This window comes from Electrona antarctica (assembly GCF_951216825.1).
Source record: "Electrona antarctica genome assembly, chromosome: 8".
In the NCBI taxonomy this organism is placed as follows: domain Eukaryota; kingdom Metazoa; phylum Chordata; class Actinopteri; order Myctophiformes; family Myctophidae; genus Electrona; species Electrona antarctica.
This window is the reverse complement of record NC_136789.1, coordinates 44,254,338-44,275,731: the sequence shown is the minus strand read 5'-3', so window position 1 is coordinate 44,275,731 and position 21,394 is coordinate 44,254,338. Positions and strand designations below refer to the sequence as shown.

At 41.9% G+C, this 21,394-nt stretch overlaps 2 protein-coding genes across 10 annotated transcripts in view; both read right to left on the bottom strand.

The window, feature by feature from the left end:
- Positions 1 to 390: 390 nt before the first annotated feature.
- Positions 391 to 4,598, bottom strand: tmem88a (transmembrane protein 88 a). 2 transcript variants are annotated; one of them, XM_079507438.1, is made up of 3 exons: positions 4,015 to 4,598; positions 2,088 to 2,411; positions 391 to 1,370 (listed from the first exon to the last, which is right to left on the bottom strand). In XM_079507438.1, exons 2-3 carry the CDS (start codon positions 2,397 to 2,399, stop codon positions 1,089 to 1,091), a joined length of 594 nt encoding a protein of 197 aa, XP_079363564.1. In that variant the 5' UTR covers positions 2,400 to 2,411; positions 4,015 to 4,598; the 3' UTR covers positions 391 to 1,088. The 2 variants fall into 2 exon arrangements, with proteins under 2 accessions (XP_079363564.1, XP_079363563.1); XM_079507437.1 differs by having other exon boundaries at positions 4,011 to 4,597.
- Positions 4,599 to 6,423: 1,825 nt separating this feature from the next.
- Positions 6,424 to 21,394, bottom strand: part of kdm6bb (lysine (K)-specific demethylase 6B, b) — a 30,342-nt gene continuing 15,371 nt past the window's right edge. For 6 of the 8 annotated variants that reach the window (XM_079508197.1, XM_079508196.1, XM_079508195.1 and 3 more), the window contains 13 exons: positions 17,916 to 20,557; positions 17,677 to 17,800; positions 16,537 to 16,642; positions 14,999 to 15,204; positions 13,994 to 14,187; positions 13,662 to 13,730; positions 13,060 to 13,208; positions 11,575 to 11,689; positions 11,281 to 11,468; positions 10,951 to 11,092; positions 10,730 to 10,856; positions 10,336 to 10,506; positions 6,424 to 9,975 (listed from right to left, as the gene is read on the bottom strand). In XM_079508197.1, the coding sequence (XP_079364323.1) occupies positions 9,952 to 9,975; positions 10,336 to 10,506; positions 10,730 to 10,856; positions 10,951 to 11,092; positions 11,281 to 11,468; positions 11,575 to 11,689; positions 13,060 to 13,208; positions 13,662 to 13,730; positions 13,994 to 14,187; positions 14,999 to 15,204; positions 16,537 to 16,642; positions 17,677 to 17,800; positions 17,916 to 20,557 (4,257 nt within the window). In that variant the 3' untranslated portion in view covers positions 6,424 to 9,951. Of the gene's footprint in view, positions 9,976 to 10,335; positions 10,507 to 10,729; positions 10,857 to 10,950; positions 11,093 to 11,280; positions 11,469 to 11,574; positions 11,690 to 12,303; positions 12,372 to 13,059; positions 13,209 to 13,661; positions 13,731 to 13,993; positions 14,188 to 14,998; positions 15,205 to 16,536; positions 16,643 to 17,676; positions 17,801 to 17,915; positions 20,558 to 21,394 lie in introns of those variants that run through there. The other 2 variants (XR_013790656.1, XR_013790657.1) reach the window with 2 other exon arrangements.

The following is a 21,394-nucleotide window of genomic DNA, read 5'->3' as shown; positions in this document are numbered from 1 at the left end:
CATCTCTGCTGAGAGTCTGACCATTAGACCACAATGCCATACATCTGATGAGAGTGGCTGAGTGATATCACTCAGCTACCCTCAGCAGATGTTTCTTAGCACGCTAGAAGCGTGGTATATGATATTAATCAAAAACGAGATTTCTCGTTTTGGCATAGGTGGGTTGTGGAGAGAAAAACAAGATTTTTGTCCCTTGGCAAAGATTGTGTTAAATTGTCACTTTATAAATGTGCAGATGCCCTGTATACACACTGCCCTGTGCGGTGTACCTTTGAATTATTATTTATTATTTTCCTAAGTAAAGTTCCCGTGCTGCTATCCTGGTTTTCTCTACTAGTTCGATCCACACCAGGTAAAAAATCTGACCATTTGACCTCAAACAAGTTCCATTACTTGTAGCTCTTTATTGAAAACAGTAGTAAAAAATATAGGCTATACTGTATGAGATTAATATAAAAAAAAAAAACAGCAGTATGAATTAGTCAGAATTCAGAAACAATAAAAGTGACACACATATTGGCTGATATACTGCATAATTCAGCATTAAAGTTTAGAATTTTTACATCAGTATTTAACCCTCACCATGACAGGATTATTCTCTCATCCCCTAATACTCCTAAACTTAAACGTGCTCCTAAACCCAGTGCTGGAAAGTAACTAAGTACATTTACTGTAGGCTACTTAAGTGAAATTATGAGGTATTTGTATTTTACTTGAGTATTTCCAATTGCCAATACTTTTACTTCTACTCCACTACATTTCAGAGGCAAATATTGTACTTTTACACCACTACAATTATTTTAAATTTTTAGTTACTAGTTACTTTTAGATTTTGATTATTATTACAAAACATTCATTAACCACTTCAGCCCTATATACATTTCGGCCATTTGTATAGGCCTACATTTGAAAACTGGAAATGGGACATTCTGCATAGTGAGTACTTTGTACTTTTGGTACTTTAAGTACATTTCGATTTTGCACTTGTACTCAAGTACATTTTGAATTCCGGACTTTTCCTTGTTAACAGAGTAGTTCTACATTTCAGTATTGATACTTTGAGTACTTTTTCCCCACCACTGCCTGCCTTAAACCCATACAGTTGCTTTCAACTCCCTCTCAGACGGCCTCTGCTGGCCACAGCAGCTTCCTGCTCCACGGTGGTGCGAGGCGGGCAGGTTCTTGTAGACGGCTCTGCTATAGGGGATGAAACACAGGCCCAGCTGGAGGTGTCGGGCCAGGCGGCAGTAGGCGGCTAGTGCCAGAACCAGTAGCGGGGTGAGCAGCAGAAAGCCCACGACCAAGAGAGCCACGCAACCTCCGTCGTCCAACAAGTCTGAACAGTACATAGATGTTCCATGGGGCTGCACCTGGAAAGCAGGCAATAGAAGACAGAAGAGAAGTTGGTGAGGTGTTACAACGCACACACACGCACACACACACACACACACACACACACACACACACACACACACACACACACACACACACACACACACACACACACACACACACACACACACACACACACACACACACACACACACACACACACACACACACACACACACTCATCTCTCTAAAAATGACGGTTCTCAAACTAGGGTCCGGCACCTCATTAAGGGGGTTCCAGCAGGTCCCCAGTGAACTGATTGGTAACTCTGAGTGGATTTGTTTGTTTGTTTGTTTATTCTCACTTACAAGATAATTTAAAAATCATACACAAAGTCAGTAAAAATGTGAAAATTGGATAAAGGAATTGTGGGCGCCTAAACAAATTGGATAATTTCCCCATTTAAAAAAAAAAGTAATTAAAGTATCCATGACTTGAACACGGTACATCATTATCAGACCTAAATGTAGGCTACCCTTCAACTTCTTGATTATACCCACAATGTCTGGCTAGCCACAGGTGTTGTTGCAATTTAGGAATTGCAGAATTGCAGAAGGCCTTATATTTCAAATGTTCAAGTATGTTCAAATGGCCTATACTTTACATTACTTCCATATTAAAAAAATGACAATTGAAGTTAACATTGAGGTGCCTTAAACATAGACAAATAATCCTTCCAGATTGAAAAGCTCACCGTGGAATGACAGAGGAAGCCAGATATGATCATGACTAGTGAAGGGGTCATGATGGTCGCAAACACAATGCTGGCCAGCACCCCGTTGACCAGTGCTATGACCAGGTTCTGTGCAGTGACCAGTACAGAACATGCCCAGCAGTCCAGAGACCCCCTCAGCTCCAGAGGGGGGTCTCCTCCCGCCTCGCTGCCACCTAGCGAGTACGGGGGAGGCACGATGACCCCTGACCCTACTCCGGTAGAGGATCCTGGCTCGGAGAGGGGCTGCTCGCTGACTGTCTTCTCCAACGTTCCGTTCCGTGGCAGACTCATCTTCCTTGTTGGCTGTGGTGGAGGTAAGATACGTTTACTGTCATTTTTTATTGTGATGATATTGACAATTTAATCACTATAATTTGGACCCCTGGGGTCCACATTATTAGTTATTGCTGTTATTAGTAGTAGTAGTAATAGCATGTATACTTTGCTGTTGTTATTGGTTTTTTCTTTGTTTTTGTACTGTGCCCATAGTTTGGTTGAAATGTAGCTCTGGTCCAGAGCGTCTGTGAGAGAACTCACTAACGCTCTGGACCAGAGCTAGTTGAAATGGGTGAGAAGTCATGTCGTGAGGGCTGTTATGGCAATAGTTTCATCTTACACTTTTGTGGTGTAAAAATATAGCAGTTTTCCAGTGTAAAAACAGGAGAACTGCCTCTTACTATGCAGTTAAATATGCAACTTCCTGTGTTGAAATAGGATAAGAAGAATAACCACAGTATTTAAGTATAGCATGCCATCCATTTCCTCCAAAGATCCCCCCCAAAAGCTTAAGATTGCCGTTACATTAAGTAATGGGTTCCCTAAATGCTGTGCTGAAAGGTGTGGAAAGTCAACACAGATAACTTTAGCAACTCTAAGTAGGAGGAAATGGACTCCATTGACCCCACCTCCAAACTCCAGGATAACCACTATAGCCAGAACAATGAGTCGGGAACAGCCAGCCAGTTCTAAAAGCTTCCACCGGGTCACGACACTTTTCTTTAGATTGAACTTGAACACTGTTTGTACCACTTCACACATTCCATTTATTTAAATACCTGTTCACTTGATGTTAGTGATGACAGAGTTATGGTCCTCATTTTAGCTGATTCATAATTCTTCACCCTATCACTTTATTGCTTTGAAATATAACATGCTCGCGCAAACTTTAGAGGTTGTAATCTGAAGAGAGCCAATTCCATTGTGTGGTTATTATCGTGCACATGTACAGTACTATTAAGTATAGGTACAGTAACCGTACCCTGCAGTGACCCTGTGGGTTTGAAATGCTGTTTTTCCTGTCTCTGTGACCCGTCAGCATGTACAATATTTGAAGGAAATTCAATTAAAGCACAAAAGCTGCATTCCATAAAGCGTCTATGTAAAAGCACATTGGCTACTCCTGTATAAAGTGTCTATGTAAAAGCACATTGGCTACTCCTGTATCCAGTCCTATGTAAAAGCACATTGGCTACTCCTGTATCCAGTCCTATGTAAAAGCACATTGGCTACTCCTGTATCCAGTCCTATGTAAAAGCACATTGGCTACTCCTGTATCCAGTCCTATGTAAAAGCACATTGGCTACTCCTGTATAAAGTGTCTATGTAAAAGCACATTGGCTACTCCTGTATCCAGTCTCCCTTTTGCTATACAGTAGATCAAGTAAGACTTCCCTCTTGATGACATCATCAAAAATCAAAATAGCTACGGTCATTAGAATAACATACATTACATCTATATTCCGAAATGACATAATCAAGGAATTGGTCATTTTAATTGACACTTTAATAACGTGACCATGGAAAGTTATAAAGATTTAAAGTCCATTAGTTATCAGATTGACTTTTTCTTGTTTCATCACTAATAGATACTAGAGAAATAGGGGAGTAGCGTGTTGACGGTACTCACTTTGTAGTCAGCCTGGTTATACTCTCTCCGTCTTCGCAGAGCCAGACAGTGTCCAGACGTGGTGGAGTTCTGAAAGACCTGAAGGACAGTGAAAAGTCTGAAGAAAAATAAATGAATATTCTTGTTTGAGACTTGGTGAGGATCTTCTTTGTCTGACAATTCCGTTCTTGAAGTCAGTATCCAGGCTTCAAAAGAAAACCCCTACATCTATTGGATGATGTCTGATGAGATGCTGTCCAGGATATAAGTTCAACATCGATGCCTTTAGACTTCTTCGAAAACATCTAGAAGAGAGGTGTGTGCATGTTTCCTAGTACTGATCCTCACTCTTTCTTTCCTAACATTCTGTTTCCTCACTCTGACTCTCAGACTGATCTGTGATTGACTGACTAAGTGGGTAGGAGTTTAGGAGTTTGCGTTTCGTCTGCTTCGGTGCCTGGGAGAGCGAGCCTGCCAGGCTTGCTGTGATAACCCTCAAACCCAGTGGGAAGTCAGGGGGGGGGGGGGGGGGGGTTGGGGGTGGGGGCAACATGCTATAGGGAGAGAGAGAGAGAGAGAGTGTGTGTTTATTTGGATAGATTAGAGCAGTCAGGGCATGCTGCCCGAAGTACAGCCCCTTTATATAACTACTGAACATTTCTTCACTTTCCAAGATAATAGAGATGAGGAAAAAAAGTAAAGATAAAATATTTATTTTTCATAAAAAAAGAAAAAAGGAAAGGAAAAAAGAAGATGATTATAGAAATGATGATTACAGGAAGACTTGTGCCAACATAGAATAACAATGCCTTACGACTCCAGCATACCTAGACAAAACACAGAACTGTGGAATGAAATAGTTGAAGGCCGGGGCTAGGTCATGCAAGCTAGGGTTGTTTTAGATTTATTCTAGGGGCCAGGATAACACTGGATTGGCCCTTGGCCTTTTGATGAAAAACAGAACGCTGCATTTGCAAACCTAGGAAATGAGGATGGGGGAGCAGCGAGTAATGTGGCGGGAGAGAGACGCCATCAGGGGACTGATAAGAGGCCAGAGGGGCCCAGTTCAAAGGGTGAAATTAGTATTTTGATATCTGTTCTCATTTTTCTTTTACTTTGTTTTTTTCCCCCTCCTTTCTGGGTAAACTTGTTTATTTCTTTTTTGGGCAGATATATTCTCTGGAGAGAATCTTTTGAAAAAAATAAATAAACGTATACGTGTGATAAAATGTCTCATGCCACTTGTTTCCCCGTGTACAAGAATAGACTGGGAGGGAGGGAAGTTTTAGAGGCTTTGAAAGAATGGTGGTATGTATATATGCTTCGTGGGGATATTTAATAAGTTTAGCTGTTATTTCACTCCCAATGCCATGGAGATTATTGTTTATAATGTCTGAGTGTATGTTGGGTTCCAGGAGGTTGGTAGAGGAAGAGCGTTCTTCCTGTCCTTGGAACCAGGATATCCGTTGTTGTATCCACGGTCTAAGATGAGGTGTCCCCACTTCCTCCATTCTTTTTTTTCTCATGTCCTTTAACCCCTTGTCCCAAAGATAGCAAAGAGAGGGAGGGCCAGTTATCATCTCTAAAGACTTGGTTGCCACCTCGGTTGCCACACACCAAAACAGCTTAGTTGTTCTGTGGTCAAACATATACATTTATCTATTAATTCAAAGAAACTATGAATGTACTACTATGTACTGTATGTATGTGTCCCAGGCATAGCTTGTTTGGGCCGCTGATTGACCAACCAAATACCATTTTTAAACAGTGCACACCTTTAAAGGGCTATGTGTGTCCCTGTGTCCGTCTGTCTGTCTGTCTGTCTGTCCCTATGGTGTCTATTTGTAAGTCTCTAAATGTTTTGATGAATTGAACAAGGTGGACCCTTAATTGGGTTGTCCACTCACAGTTAACAGTCTTTGTATTGAGTTTGTGCTTGAAATGTACTGTAATTCTGCAAACTGTTAATAAATATTTCAATCAATCAATTTTGTTTTGTATAATTAGACGGACAAGATCAAGGTTACTTTCAAAAAGGTTGCAGGTTGCTGCTTTTGCAAAATCGAGAATTTCACATACAAGTCCAAATCCTACAATACTACATTACAAGAATCATCCTAAATATTATTACTACTGTATGTTTATCATTCAGGTATGTCAATTTAGTCACGAGAATTGTGGTTTTATATATATTTTTACATTATTGTCAAGAAGCTGTATATCACTGTGATGGACCCAAAATGAGCAGACTATTTGATCTCTAGACAAAGTGGAATGACATATGTGTAATGGAATTTAAACATTCACTTCACATAGGCTTAACAATGCTTCTGTTGCATAGTCATGCCCAGGATAGCTTGTCCAGGTTTTTCCTGCCGGCGAGTAAGACAGGAACAAGCATTCATTCAAGCAGTCAACGACCAATACTCATTCTTAAAGAATTTATCAAAACATTTTATCTTCCTTAACAACAATACAATATGTCACAGAAAAATCACATAGTAATTTAAGAGAGGTCTGGCTCATGTTCTGTTCTATGAGGTTTTTTTTTCCTTTTCTCTTTTTTTTTAAGTGAGTGCAGCATAAATTAAAAAAAAAAGCAGTCAAGAGGGAGAAGAGAAATATTACATTGTTCAAATTAAGGCTGGGCAATATATCGGTATTATACCAATATCGTGATATTAGACTAGATATTGTCTGATATTTGGGATATCACAATATCATGATATGACATAAGTGAAGTCTTTTCCTCGTTTGAATCACTTAAACCCCATTTTATATAAAAAAATATTAAAAATAGCAAGATCTACAAGCTCGCATCATGACATGTTTATTGGTTTGAGCTTGTAGACCACTTGTTTAACTTTTCTTTACTGTTAAAAAAGAAAATGATTACAATACATTATCATAACAATATCGATAGAGGAATTTGGAAAAACAATATTGCGATATTTGATTTTGTCCATATTGCCCAGTCCTAGTTCAAATAATACATAGGAGGACAAGACACAAAACAAATGTAACCTCGACACCGTTAAAAATCACATCCATAAAAGTCTCTTTTCAAAAGTGTCAAGAGTTACAACTACTGTTAAAGTTCATCATAAAACCACTAATGCCTCACGAGTTTCATACAATGTACAAAACAAAAGAAAAAGGTTCTGCGTTATCTGTTTGATACAGTACAAAGACATCATTCCATTTATTTGACCAGTAAACAGAAGTGACATGGTTCTAAGCACCAACCTGTTGGTTTGAGTTAGTCATTGACTTATCTTCATACATCATTCTATATGCAGTTTAATGAGGGGATGGTGACGCAAGGAGGGGTCTAGCACCATGAAAATTAAACCTCCCCCTGATTGCACGCCCCCTATCCAAACATTGTGACAATTGTCAAATTTTAAAATATCTTTCAGACCCTTATCAGGTGAAAGTTCTATCAATATGCAATAAATATATTTAAGAAAACAACCATATACAGTATGAATAGTCACAATTTACAATTCTTACTTTACTCTGTAGTCAAAAAGAAAGCAAACAGCAACAAAAAGAGGTATAAATGTGGGAAGATATTCCCACTGTAATAATTAAATGTGAAAAAAGATATCTCATGTATTACAGCAACCACACCAAAGATAACTTTGCTGGACTTATGTAAAACACATTTCACATAATACAAACTAGATTTTCAGTTAAGAAACTCTTCTAGTAAACCTGAAAACAAATTGTGGTGTGCACAGACCTAAAGGACCATACCGGTGGTCTGCCATTGAGTACAACTCACAGTGTACTGTGTACTTGACATTAATGCTGACCATTTTACCATAGTTTGAATGATTTTCGAAGAAGCCATTGGATACCATTAATTTCAGTGCATCATGAAATCCATTTGCAGAGAACTAAAACTTGCTCGAGACGGAAGCTATTTGAGAAGTGATTCAACACAGTGAACTTTATTGCGCTTTTATTGATTTATTTACTTTTCAATGCATTTTAACCACTTGAACCCTAGCCACCCTATTCTGGGCATGTCATAATAGACAAACATTCGTTACAAATAGAACATTATACTGATCTGACGCATTGTGAGCTTGTATATTGGCTATTTTCGGTGAAGAGATTGGTATATGGTTCAAGTGGTTAAAGGTGGACTGATTTGAAGAGTATCGTTAAAAATAGTCCCTGGAGAAAAGGAACAAAACGACAAACGCAAAATCTATAAATAATGCTATACTATGCTGTGTCATGCATGGTTTAGGATGTGAAGATGTGGCATGCAATGGCAACGGTATGGTCCTTTAGCAAGAGCTAGGGCAAAGCATCTGAAAAGGGCACATCATAAGGGAAAGGCTTATTGAAAACCTATGTTTAATGTTTAATTTGTATGGATCTGAAAATAACGCTTATTTCCAAACATCAGACCCAAACTAGCCCCACCCATGAAACCAAATTATTAGACTGCAGACCAATATTATGACATATGTAATCAATTTGAATGCATGTTTAAGCTTCAAAAGGTTTGTAGTGAAAAACATATTCTAACACTTTCCTTAAATGGAATACTGTACGGTAAAATGTATTAGTAGTGTCATGTAATTATAGAATGAAAAAAATTAGAAAACATATTTTTCAATTCAAAGCTAAAACAAAGGTAAAAAAAAATGACATATAAATAAATAAATCACAGGCCAAAGCTCTGGAATGCGTGACGGTGACATCAACTATTATTTGTCCCTTAAGGCTACAATAATTAAGCATGAAGTCTGATGATTAGATTTCCCCCTTGCGGGTTTTGCTCTAGATGATTGCATGTCCCACATGTCATTTCTGCTCACTTGGACACGCAAGACAAAGAGGGTAGGGGTGATTATCCGCCTCGGCACCCTTGTGCACGCCAGTGTATTCAGTATATGAAGTCACAATTTACACATATTTACGTTCTCTGTAATCCAGAGAGAAGGACATGGATCCAAAAGAGGTATGACATTGGGAAAATAATTATTCCCAATCGCAAGACAACAAAAAATATATAATGGGTCATACTTTTGAGATCATTGTACCAAGACAATTTCGGATTATGTTTGTTTTTTTAAAAGAAAAAAAAAAGCACCACATTTCTACAAGATTTCCAACTAAGAATGAAACCATATTAGTCCTCTAGTAAACCCGTATCTTAGAGAAAGTGAAAAAAATCTTGAATCGCTATTTTTTTAATACTTACATAAAACATTTGTGAGTGTGTGTTCAATCAGCTAATTACCTCTTTTCTAAATACAGTTCACAAGGCCAATGTGGTGTACTTCTAGGCTGGTAAAACTTTTGAAATATCTAAGTCAGAATAAATAAGATTGGAGTAGCACCTCAAAGAGTAGGTTATACAGACAAGGGCGTACCTGAATACGAAACAAAATAGGAACCAGTATGATGCCATCGTGACAGTCAGCTACTTTGCAGCAATTCCCCTGCTGGTACCATACAATCACAGCAAATTCATGGACACATAGAACAACTAGATTGGTATAAAAAAAGTTGGACTGGATTTGCATAAAAGTACCTGAATTAATACACAAAACTGGCTACTTGATGCTTTTGAATCACAGCAGTGCCCGTTGAACATATGACCTGATTTCCAGTGCTTGGAATGCTCACATTAGGTTATTTTTTTTGTTGGTTTTTTTGCACATGTCTAACATGCTTTTCATGAGTAGTACCAGTCTAGTCATTCTATTTCAAGACAAGTCCAATCAGCGGCTTGTATGGGGAAGACGGTGCGCAACAAATTGAATCAGCTGAGTGTCCATACCTTATTGTGTGATGTAAACAATGTTGAGTAAACATGATTGGCTGTTCTGAAAGCAGTTGCAGTAATAGATTGCCTTCGAGACATCGTTTGTGCTGCTGTTGAGAAGGAGTTTTGGTTATGGCTGACGCTTTCTTCAATCCAATATGGAGACTTCACTTTAAAACTGGCGTTGGAGCCTGAGGGAAAGAGACAAACAGAAACCGGGTACTTAAAATATGCATGTTCATGTGTGTGTGTGTGTGTGTGTGTGTGTGTGTGTGTGTGTGTGTGTGTGTGTGTGTGTGTGTGTGTGTGTGTGTGTGTGTGTGTGTGTGTGTGTGTGTTAATGCAGCCTCACACTAGCAAAATTAGGAGTGATCTTTTTCACTTGGCCTTTGTAGTCTTTACAGCTATTTCATTTTTGAGTGTAATGTTGGTCATGTGTGTGTCTAGATGTTACAGGTACAGAACAACTATCATGGGAACCTTTCTTGAAAAGGCACTGCAGTACTGTGCCACTCTACTAGGAGAGTGCAAGAGCAGGGTGTGAGACTGACCAAGGTGAAACTGTCATAGGTCCTCATCAGCTCCTCCATACGATACTGTTCCAGCACCACCACTCCTGCCAGGGTAGGGTTCTTGCGATGGGCGCAGTCCTCACAGTGCACCACGTAGGTCTTTTTGCTGCTGTTTTCACTGGTCACGAACAGCAGGTCAAACACCTCTAACTGCACAAACACAGTTTTCATACGGTTGATAATTAATCTGCAATGAATCCATGCCAGGGTGTGTGTGTGTGTGTGTGAGCGTGCGCGCGCGCGCGCGTGCGTGCGTGCGTGCGTGCGTGCGTGCGTGCGTGCGTGTGTGTGTGTGTGTGTACTATGACATCCTTACATTGTATGTATGTACAGTAGATTTGTTGTAGTGAAAACAGCATTCTGTGGGACTTACATCACATTCATTGCAGTAGTAGGCTGGCTCATCCTTCACTCTGCTCTGGTGGGAGATCTTCTTCCCTGCAGCCACCAACTGGTCTCTTAGAATCTGGGTATGTTTGAGGGACTGCAGAAGACAGTGCCTGAGGGAAGAGGGATGGGAAAGAAGGTTGTACAATACACATACATACACACACCCACACACAGACTCACACACACTGCACACACACCGCTTACTTGATCAATTTGAAGGTATCTTGGTCGGTGATCTTGATGGTGCGGGCCACATTCCAGGAGACGTGGATCATGGGAACGATTGACTTGACCTTCTTGAGTACGTTCCACTCAAAGCGCTCCATAGCTAGCTGATACTGGTAGGCTGCCAGGACAAAGATGACACACAGTAGTAAGGCCTCCCATAGACAACATAATAAGCAACATTAAGGCTAGGGCAACGATTCTAGTTTTGTTTGTAATTTGTGAGGAAAAAGGCCAAAGCCTGCGTAGAAAGCTTAATCTCCCTTTCCTTCTTTTGTTCAGTACTGCTTGGCATATTTAGTAACTTACAGTTGAGTGGCCCGACGTTCCAAGCTATGTTATTGCACCAGCCCACTGCCTGGACCCAGTGCACTGTCCCAGCATTAATCCACACCAGGTCCCCTGGTCTCTGGATGAAACGGTACACGGGAATATTGGAACTGTACAGGTCCTCCAGAACTGGCCACCAGGACCCGATTAGGTAGTCCACTCCGTGCCTGAGGGAAAACAATTGATGGAACAATTAATGGCATGCAGATCATTTATGAAGTCTGGAGTGAAAGCAGTGTTGCACTTATGAACACTGATCGACTGCTCACTCACTTCTCACAGAAGGTGTTGATGGCTCCCCAGTAGTGCTCATGGACTGCAAACCATTCACAGTCACCTGGGCCAATGTTAATGTTGACCGAGCAGAAATTGTTATTCTCTTGATGACCTGAAATGGAAATGCACCCAGTTTAAATATAGAAAACATTGTCTGCACATTGTCTGCAAAAAAGAATTATATATGTATACATATAATGGTATGACACGGGACACCGCTGCACACGTCCCAGAGGCGCCATTCCAAAACCTATCCGGGTTGTGCAAGGACGCGCTGTGATTGGCCAGTTGCTGTGATGGACAGCCTAAACCTGGGTACAGCCTTTAGTTCCGACATCCTATTGGTCCGACTGTCATTAGACCGACAACCTACCTCAAACCCTAACCGCATGTTCCACCGTTGTTTCCGCATGTCAGACCTTTGGTGTGTCGGATCCCCTAAACCTAACCCTAGCCTCAGTAAAACTAAACCTAACCCTAGCCTCAGTAAAACTATACCTAAACCTTACCTTACCTTACCTCAGTAAACCTATACGGAAACCTAACCTTACCTCAGTAAACCTATGCCTGCCCGGGGGCGTGGTTATAAGCACAACCCGGCATGGATTTCGAATGTCGCATCTTAGGCTCTTCTCCATTCTGGCTCCCAAACTATGGAATGAAGTCCCCATTGCAGACTCATCTGCAGACTCACTCCCAATCTTCCGCCGTAGACAGAAGACTCACCTATTCAGACTCCACCTTAGCCTGTAGCTGCAGCACTAGCTGTAGCAGGCTTGCAGGCTTGCAGGCTTCTGTAATGGCAATGGCTAAAATTTTAATTTAGATACTGCAGCATGTTACGTAGACAGATGCCAGGTCATTATTGATCTGGCATCCTATAGTGTTTATAATTTCAATGTACGGGTATTCTACTGTCAGACTGGTGATAGGTTCTTGGTTTACTCATGATCCTACGTCGCTCTGGATAAAATTGTAAATTGTACTGTGAAATCCTGAGTGTTAATTCAACTCGGAGAGTGTAAAATGGATCTGTAAAGAGGTTCCAGAGTTAACCCATTTAGACCTGAGCTTTTAACCACTTTTGTTTTTTTTTAAACGTTCTGTTTAATAAATTGAAGTTTTTTTTATAATAAACAAAGAAACAGGCTGAAAGGATAAACAGAGTAGCTTTTAACCATTACTTTAATCTTTAGCTGTTGAAAGATAGCAGATCTACAAGCTCATAAGTCACGCTACGAGCTTGTCTGCTATTTTTTTTAAATCATGGGTGCAAATCATTGACTATATACTCTTTCACAGATGGGGGTCCGCAGCCAAATACAGATAATTCTGTGGGTCCATAGAAACATAGGTCTTTCAGAAAACTTTTTTTTTTAGGATTTAGAAGCCCTTTTATTTTATTTTTTGACTGGGCCTCAGGTCTCAGTGGGTTAAATGCATTCTCCAGATCTTACAGTGTGACGCTGGACAGAAGCTGACCTGGCGTGCGGCTTCCCGGGACCTTCATGTAGAGCTGGACGGTGTTCATACCCAGGATGGTCTGGCCAACGTGACTGAGCATGTTGTTGCTGGACGCCACACGCATGAAGGCTGGCAGCTTCAACAGCTCCTGTAGCTGGGGCTTCCACCTGATGAACACACGCACACACACACACGCACGCACACCAAGAGCAACGGTTTCGCTGTTCAGAATTAAGTCAAATGCATGGAATAGAATGCAAAAGCTGCAGTTCCCATTAATGACCCAGCAGGTGGTGCTAATTGCTCTCCTGCAGCTGCAGAAAAACAGTGAACCGAAACTTTTGTTTTCAATCACTAGTTTCATGTCTTCTTTCACATCTGTAAATTATGGTCCCATTCATTTTAAAGTTGATGATAAAGCAGGGTATGCTTCCCAAGATTGTGATTGCATTGTGGGTGCGTTCGGATATGTGCACCTGGAGTGCAGCGCACTAGTTTGTATTGCACAGTGCGCTCAGTGTGCTATATCCCAACGCACCCCAATAGCACACCGTTTCCAGTTGCACTCACAGACATCTTTCACTGAACTAGAGCACACACACGCTTCACTATGATCTCACCTTTTAGCATCAGAGAGGTCGATGTTTGTCCCAAATTTTATGATCTTACTCCCTAGTTTCTGTTCCAGGCTTGAGAAAAGAGAATAGAGTTTTGAGTTAATATTATTACAGACATCAGATCCAGTCACTGATATTGTAACTGTGAACATAACAACTAGGGCTGGGCAGCGGGCAATTAACTGAAAATATATTGAAACCGATATTCAGAACAGACTTCAGAACACTTATAGCACGTTTTTGAATGATTTTTTTCTTTTAATAATCATTCATTATCTTTCTATTATGCAATAGTATGGCCCAGCTCTAATAACAACTACAGGAAAGGAACTAACCTGGGTGAGCTGGGGGGATGGTCGGAATGGTCCGAGAGAGGAGTTGGGTTTCCTTTACTGGGGGTTGAGGGGTTGCTGCCTTTACCGTTTGCTACTTTTGGATTGGTTTTACTGGTGGTTGTGGTAGGACTGTCTGGTGGTTCTGAGGATGTGACTTGTTCTCCCTCCTCTTCATTCTCACTCTCTTTCTCCTCCTATAAACATATTGATGTGAGCTTAGCTGAGAGTGGCAGCCAAGGCACAACAGTAGTAGAAATCAGGCCATAAAGAATAATCATGTGTGTTCTGTTAACACTTGCCATCGGTTATTCAGCCGTCAGACAGCATTGGTAAAGAAAATGCTATTTAAGGCACTGGACACTCCTGTGTGAATCCTTCCCCCAAATCTTAACCGCACCAAATCAACAAACATTTGGGCCAAAACAATCTAGTGTTTTTTAATTTAATTTTGAATAAAATAAATGAACACAAATCTTCTCTTATGGGGGCCCCTGGCACATAACCTTTTCAGGTGGGGGTCCGTGGCCAAATATCAACTTGGCATGAACAGGTTTAGGAACTACTGGTTTAGACAGCATCTGTAGAATCGGCCTCAGGTCTTAATGGGTTAACATACTACTGTATTATATATTGTACTCTTACCTTTAGTATAGCCCATTGGCCTTATAATTAGTTGAATGTATTCCCATAGACATAGTATGCCTTGCCGAGCCATAGTGTCTCCTGTTTCTGAGGCAGCTTGATGTATAAGTACACTCCCTGGACATGACGCTAGTATGTCGCAGGTACTTCAGGTACCCAATCCAACCCTTGGTGCTGAGTGCCTTTCAGAGATCGAACCCCGACCTTCGAGTCTCAGCCGTGGACATTCTAACCACAAGGCCACTGAGCTGCCATTCCCATGGGCTACACTAAATAATATCAACAGTGGCTTGTGAGCCTTTAAATCAGCCCAAATCAATCCCAAAATAGCGATGCTAGTGTGTTAGGAAGTGAAATGCATACCTCCAGGCTCTCCTGGAAGCTGGAGGCCTGATACTGGGCATATTTGGCGATGGTAGTGTGAGAACGACTGCTCTCGCATGGCCACGTCTGTGTCTTGCCACCATGGTCCCAGTTTTCATCAGCAGGCTGCTGCACCTGGGTCCTCACTTCCACTGCATGCTCCGCGTTGGCCTCCACCAGAGACTTAGTAGAGAACAGGCCTAGGTCTGACAGGTGAGCGTTTTAAAATGACAGATGATGGTGTTAGTAAAGGAAATAAAAAATAATATTGACCAAATAGGACAAGGGTTCCCCAACCTTTCAGGCTGTGACCCCCCAAAATAATCATATTTGAACAGTAAAATGTAGGAGTTGAGGCATAACATTTTGTTTGACTCGGTTCCACAGATAAATATTCAGATGCTTTTCACATTTTTTGCCTCTTTCTTAGGTAATACCATTTGGCCAATGTTTGACAACTACGTTAGTTCTGACATAGTATTGGCTTATTATAATATTAAAAAGTTCTAAAAGTCCTTGAATTGTATACAGTATACAGTAATACTATATCACGTTGGTTTGTTTACTGTTGATTGAGAAAACAATGTTCCACATTAAGCTAAGGGGACCCCCCTTGGCATCCCAGCCCAACATGGTCAAAATAAGTAATTTTTCACAATTTAACAATGCAAAACAAAAAAAATCAAGATGATGTTTGATTCATCGTGTTTATCTTTAATGATCTACCGTTGTTATAAATACATACTGTAGTTTACTACTGTGATGATGATAAGTGATAAATAATAACATGTCTTACTGCCTCTTTGTCTCCTGGCTTTATCCTGGATATGCCTACAGTAAATGTATGCGCCACAATGTGTTTCGAACTTGTAGGTCAGCTATTTGTGGCATGCGACACCGTCGTGTGACTAAGTACTGTATGAATCAGGCTTCTCAAAGACACACTAGAACCAAACTGTAGGAGTCACTAATGCAGCAACAAATATCGTCCTTCCCTGCTGGCCAGTTGTGGTCACTGGAGTGCCCGGCCAAGCCGGAGGCACCGTGGAAGAATCAAAGGAATTTTGCCCCTGCGCCAACCGGATGCCCCAGTTTTGGCATGCTAGAAAGCATAATCTGGCAGCATTTTAAGCAAACAACTTCAAAGGAATGTTTTGGGGACCTTAGAGACCTATATTCACTTGTTGAAAGGGAGTATAATATGTGACCTATAACCGAAATTACTAAACTTTGTTTAGTTGGATAACCAGGAAACCCCAGTGGCGCAAAAATGGGGCAAAAATGGCAAACATGTTGGTATTATTAAGTGGAGACAGCTTTACGGTTCAAATGAGTGATTTTGATGAGTGAATATGAAGGAAATTGGACAACTGGTATGGTATGAGTTGGTACTGTACACACATACCGTCTGGAAAACAATTTTTCACTTATTACTGAACAAAGTTAAGGGCCAGGACGATGGGAGTGACATCCATGAACTCTGTGAAAAATGTGTTTAGTTAATACTGTATTGTAAGGTATTTACTATTTAAACTTACTAAGACGAAGCGAGCCAGCAAGTCCTCTGATGACAGTGACAGCGTTCTTGGGGTCTGTGCAGAACTGCAGCAGGACTGGGGAGAAGGCATCTCTCTTGCTTTCCAGCTTGAGAAACAGAACAGAATGTGTTGACTAGGATTATACAGTATACAGTAGTCACTGTAGTACAGTGGTTCTCAACCTATGGGTCAGAACCCCACATGATCGGGGGTGGGATGGGGGGGTGACAGTAAAGTGACAATTTAAGTACAAATTAAATGCCTTTTTAATACAAAATATACTATAGAACTGGTCAAACATTAGCCGAATTGTCTTACTACTAAGAAAGAGACACAAATTGTGAAAATAGACAATCTACAATACAAAATCAGCTATTTTCACAATATTTATGTGCGGCACCGAGTCAAACTAATCTACATGCAAATGAGTGCCTCAACTCCTACTCCAAGTGCTTGTCAGGGTGAAGGGTTCAAATGTGATTCTTTTTGAGGGTCGTGGCCCAGAAAAGGTTGAGAACCCCTGCAGTAGTAGACGGGAACAAACGCACGTCAGGTTGATTTATGAGGTGCTGGAAAAATACAGAAATAAGAAGACGCCACACAGTCTGGCTCTCTAGATGCATAACTTACTGTACAGTCGAAACGTCGGTCAAATGAAATGTAATCACTTGTAACCAGTGGTGTAAAGTAACTAAGTACATTTACTAAGTACTGTCTGCACTTAAGTACAACTGAGGTATTTTTACTTTACTGGAGTCTATCCAGTTTTCAGTACTTTTATTATTACATTATTTGAAAACATTTGTTACTTGTTACTTTGTAGATTTTCATTATTACTACAAAACATGAATTACCACCATTAACCACTTCAACCCATGTATAGGGTTGAAGTGGTTAATGGTGGTTTCAGCCATTTGGAAATCTTGCAGAGGTTGTAGATCTGCCATTTAAAAAAAGATTGAATACTAATACTTTTGAATACCAATACTTTTGGTGTTTCTATATTGCAGTATTGATATTTAATAAAGCGGTTGGTGATGCCATCTTATAATGAACATAGAGAAGACCCATTACAGGTTGAAAATGGGTGCTCCTATACAACAGAACATTAATGACTTGAGCGTGTCTGTGTGGACTCACATAAATGCTTGGGGTGGGTGGGTTGAGCTTTTCTCGAGGGATGGGTGTCTCAGTGTTGAAGCTAGGCTTAACAGAGAAGGCAGGGGCATAAGATTCCTTGAACTTTCCCTTCACCTTTTCCCCCCTAGATGAGAGAGAAGACAGTGGGAGAAAGAAAGATTTATCAGGGTGGATAAAGTCAAATTCTGTTGTGATTAGTCTGAAGAGAAACTATGGTGGTCTTGGTCACCACTACTCACTTGCAAGCTCTGATCAGTTCACTAGCCGTGTGGTCGATGTTGATCTTGGAAAGAGGGATTATTCTTTCCTGTACACCGGCGGCGATACACGTGTCTCTGTCCAATTTAATCAGATGGATCTTGAGCTCCTTCAACCCCATGGACAGGGCCTTCAGCCTGAGGGGGTCAACAGCTAGGACGGAACCGGGAGCCTTGCTTGAGCTGGTTGTACTGGTTGCAGTGTTCAGAGTTGATCTTGAGGTCAAGGTGTCATTGTTTGTAGCTGGTGATATCATCGTAGTCTCCATGACCTCGTCCTCTTGCGCATTGTGTCTCTGGATGTCCTGCTGCATGCTATGATTCTCCTGAGCAGTCCGATCCTTCACACCCTCATTGAGTTGTATGGATGAGCAACCAGAGGACGACGACGACAATGATGATGACGACTTAAGTGTCGTTTTTTGTTCACTCTTTTCAGCCAGCGGTTTTATTTCATCGGTTCTGTTCTTTTGATAAGAGATGACACAGCGGTCCTCTCTCCAGCTCTTGACCTCTGCTTTCCTTTTCCCATTTTCTGTTTGTTTCCTCTTTTCATCTGTGCTGTCATGCACCCTTGCTTCACTCGTTCCAGTTTCTGGCTTGGTGCTCACCGTGTGTGTGGCGGTGAGAAGTAGTTCAGCGCGTGGTGTGTCGTCCAACAGAGATTCTGACTCTGTTTCCCGAACAGAGTCCTCCAAGATATCCACATCTCTGGCCTCTCTTTTCTCATTCTTATCAGCCTCAAGCTCTTTGTGTTTCTGCTTCAAATATTCTACTCCGGGTTGCTGCTGGCCGTGATCTGAGGGAGTGTGGGGTCTCGAAAGTGTGTCCGAGGAGGTCCGAGTGGGTGACTGGTCGGTGGGTGTGTAGGACTTTGTGTGATGCGTTTCGTGCTCCTGTGAGGAACCCCGATTCTCCTGGCTGTGGATCTCTGGCGCCAGTGCCAGAGACGAGGAATATTTCACCACACCCACGCCTCCAGCAGGGGGCCGCCCAAATGGACCACCACGGCAGGTGAATTTCTGGCCGCCCAGAAACGTAGCCAGGCTCTCAAAGACGTCATCCAGTCCCGTCTGCTGATGGTGAAGTCGACGCAGGAGATCCAAGCCAGACGCATCCGTGCCGTCGTCCTCTTCGTCTTCCTCATCCTTGTCTTCCTCATCAGCTTGTTTAGGGCTGAACGGCAGACCGCAGACTGTCACTGTGTCATTATGGCCTTCATGAGGTGCCGGGGGTGGAATGGATAATATCTGCCCATCTGACGCTTTGCTTTCTTTGGCCTCCTCCTCTTTCGTCTCATCGTCTCCATGAGAAGGGGAGAATCCATGGGTGGGACTGGGCTGGAGGACAGGCCTTCTCATCACCCCCTTATCTAGCTCATCCTCTTCATCGTCTTCACCCAGAGATGATACCGGAGAGCCTTGCCAGCTGAGCACCGGGGGACTGGCTGCCATATTGTCTCCCAGATCCATTATATTCGCCATCACGACCGCAGGCTGCAGATCCGGGGCCATGAGGGCTCCTCTTTGTAGATCGGCTTCATCCCGCATAGGCTCCGCCGAGCGAAGACTCACAGAGTCCTTACACAAAAATGAAGGGTGTGCATGTTTGGGCTTTGCTTGAGGTCTACCTTCTGATGGCGGAGGGTGTTTGATGTTTGTGTTAGTGTGTGGAGAATGCACTGGCAGACGTGGCCCTTTATAAGAGGGTGATCTGGAGCCCCTTTCTAATATTTTATGATTGTACAGGTCTGGTGAAGAGCAGCCGGGACGAGGGGCTTCTCTGGAGGACAGGACAGTCTCAGGGGTATCTGTCTCTAGACGATGCCATTGAAATGCTTTCCCTGCTCTGTCAGCAGGCCTAGTATGTATGTGTTTGGGTGCTGTCTGTGGGGAGTAGATTTGCTTCTTTGGAGTCAGATGTGGAGAATGAATCTCACTGTGCTCCATTCCGTGTTCTCCTGCAGGAGAACATGGAGATGGGGAAGTCGCCATTCTCCTTTCTGTCTTTTCTCTGGTTTTAGCACTCAAACGTGCTTTTTCTTCCTTCCTTCTCTCCTTTTTCTTTCTTCTGTCCCGCTTGCACCTTTCTTCTCCTCCCCGTCTCCGCAGGGTTTTCTTCATGCCATCCCTCACTTTCTCTTCCTTTCTTTTCCCACCTTTTCTTTCGTCACCCACTCTGTCCATCTTGTGCATTTTGTCCCTTTTATGTCTTCTACCCTGTTTGGCCTTGTGTTTGCTCTCAGGTTTTTTGTGTTCTTCAAAATCCCTCTCAGGTTTGTTGACCCTTAGCCTGTGGTGAAGGGGCCACTCCACACCAAGGGGCTCGGAGGCTTTGATCAGTTTGACCCCTGATATTATGGCCCAGGACTCTGGACTAGGGGAATATGCCAGACGAGAGCTAGATGGAAGGATAGACACAGACATATGGGTAGGACTGCCTGATGGTTCTTTTCTTCCATTGGCCATGGTCGTAGAGGGACTGGATGGGGGACGGGGGCTGTTGGCAGAAGACCCGCCTTCTCTGGGGCTGTAATGGGGGTCACTATAGGGATGAACTGGAGCATCAGTCTCAGAAGAGGCTGGATTCCTTGACTTGCCCCTAACAGACATGCGCTGATTATCCTGCAGAGTGTGGACAATTATAATGATTAAAAGTCATCCTTCAACCACACAAAGCAATACCAAGATCAAAGTCTACTAGATCATGTTTAAGCATTTCACTTTTTTGCGACAATTAAGTAATGTTTTTCACCGCAATCCCATTACCACTTTACGGTAGCACAGTGACAGTTCTTGCTTTTGTATTATTATTATATATTATGAATCTTACAATATTATTATACACAAATACTAATTCAAGCTTTCAGCAGTGGTTCCCAAACGTTTTAGCCCGTGACCCAAAAGAGAAACAAACTAGTGAAAATAGCAGATTTACAAGCATTTACAATTTACTAAACACGAAAAAAGAAATAAAAATAAAAATCTTTGAATTTGTATTCAATCCATGAAAGAAAATATATTTTTTTAAAGTTTTGAAATTATAATAATCAAAAACAAAATGTAGGAAACAAAAAAAGTCCGCGACCCACAAATGGGTCCCGCACTAATGAGCTAAGATAGGGGTTCTCAACGTTTTTGGCTGGGGACCCCTGGAAATGTTTTGGCCATGTCTCGCGAGCCCCCCCCCCCCCCCTCCTCCCCACCCCCAACAAATTGCCCGCTACAATGACCATAATAACATCATAAACTAGAAAAAGTGCCCTTCTGGGCACAGGTCTCCACCAGGAGGATAGGAGTGTGTGTGATGTTTGGCAAAAGGTTTAGGAGTGATATAAACATGTTTGTTTGTTTTTTGCAACAATTTTCTTCATTTTGTTGAGGAAATGCAGAGCCAGATCACTCATAGCATCTCTGAGGATAGAATTCTGGATGAGCAGGACATGTGCAGCATTTTGTACA

Excerpts from the sequence above, each read along its gene's own strand:
- tmem88a (XM_079507438.1), bottom strand. The coding sequence starts at position 2,399 with ATGAGTCTGCCACGGAACGGAACGTTGGAGAAGACAGTCAGCGAGCAG. Across the intron at positions 1,371-2,087 it reads GCTTCCTCTGTCATTCCACG|GTGCAGCCCCATGGAACATC; the intron begins GTGAGCTTTTCA and ends CCTGCTTTCCAG.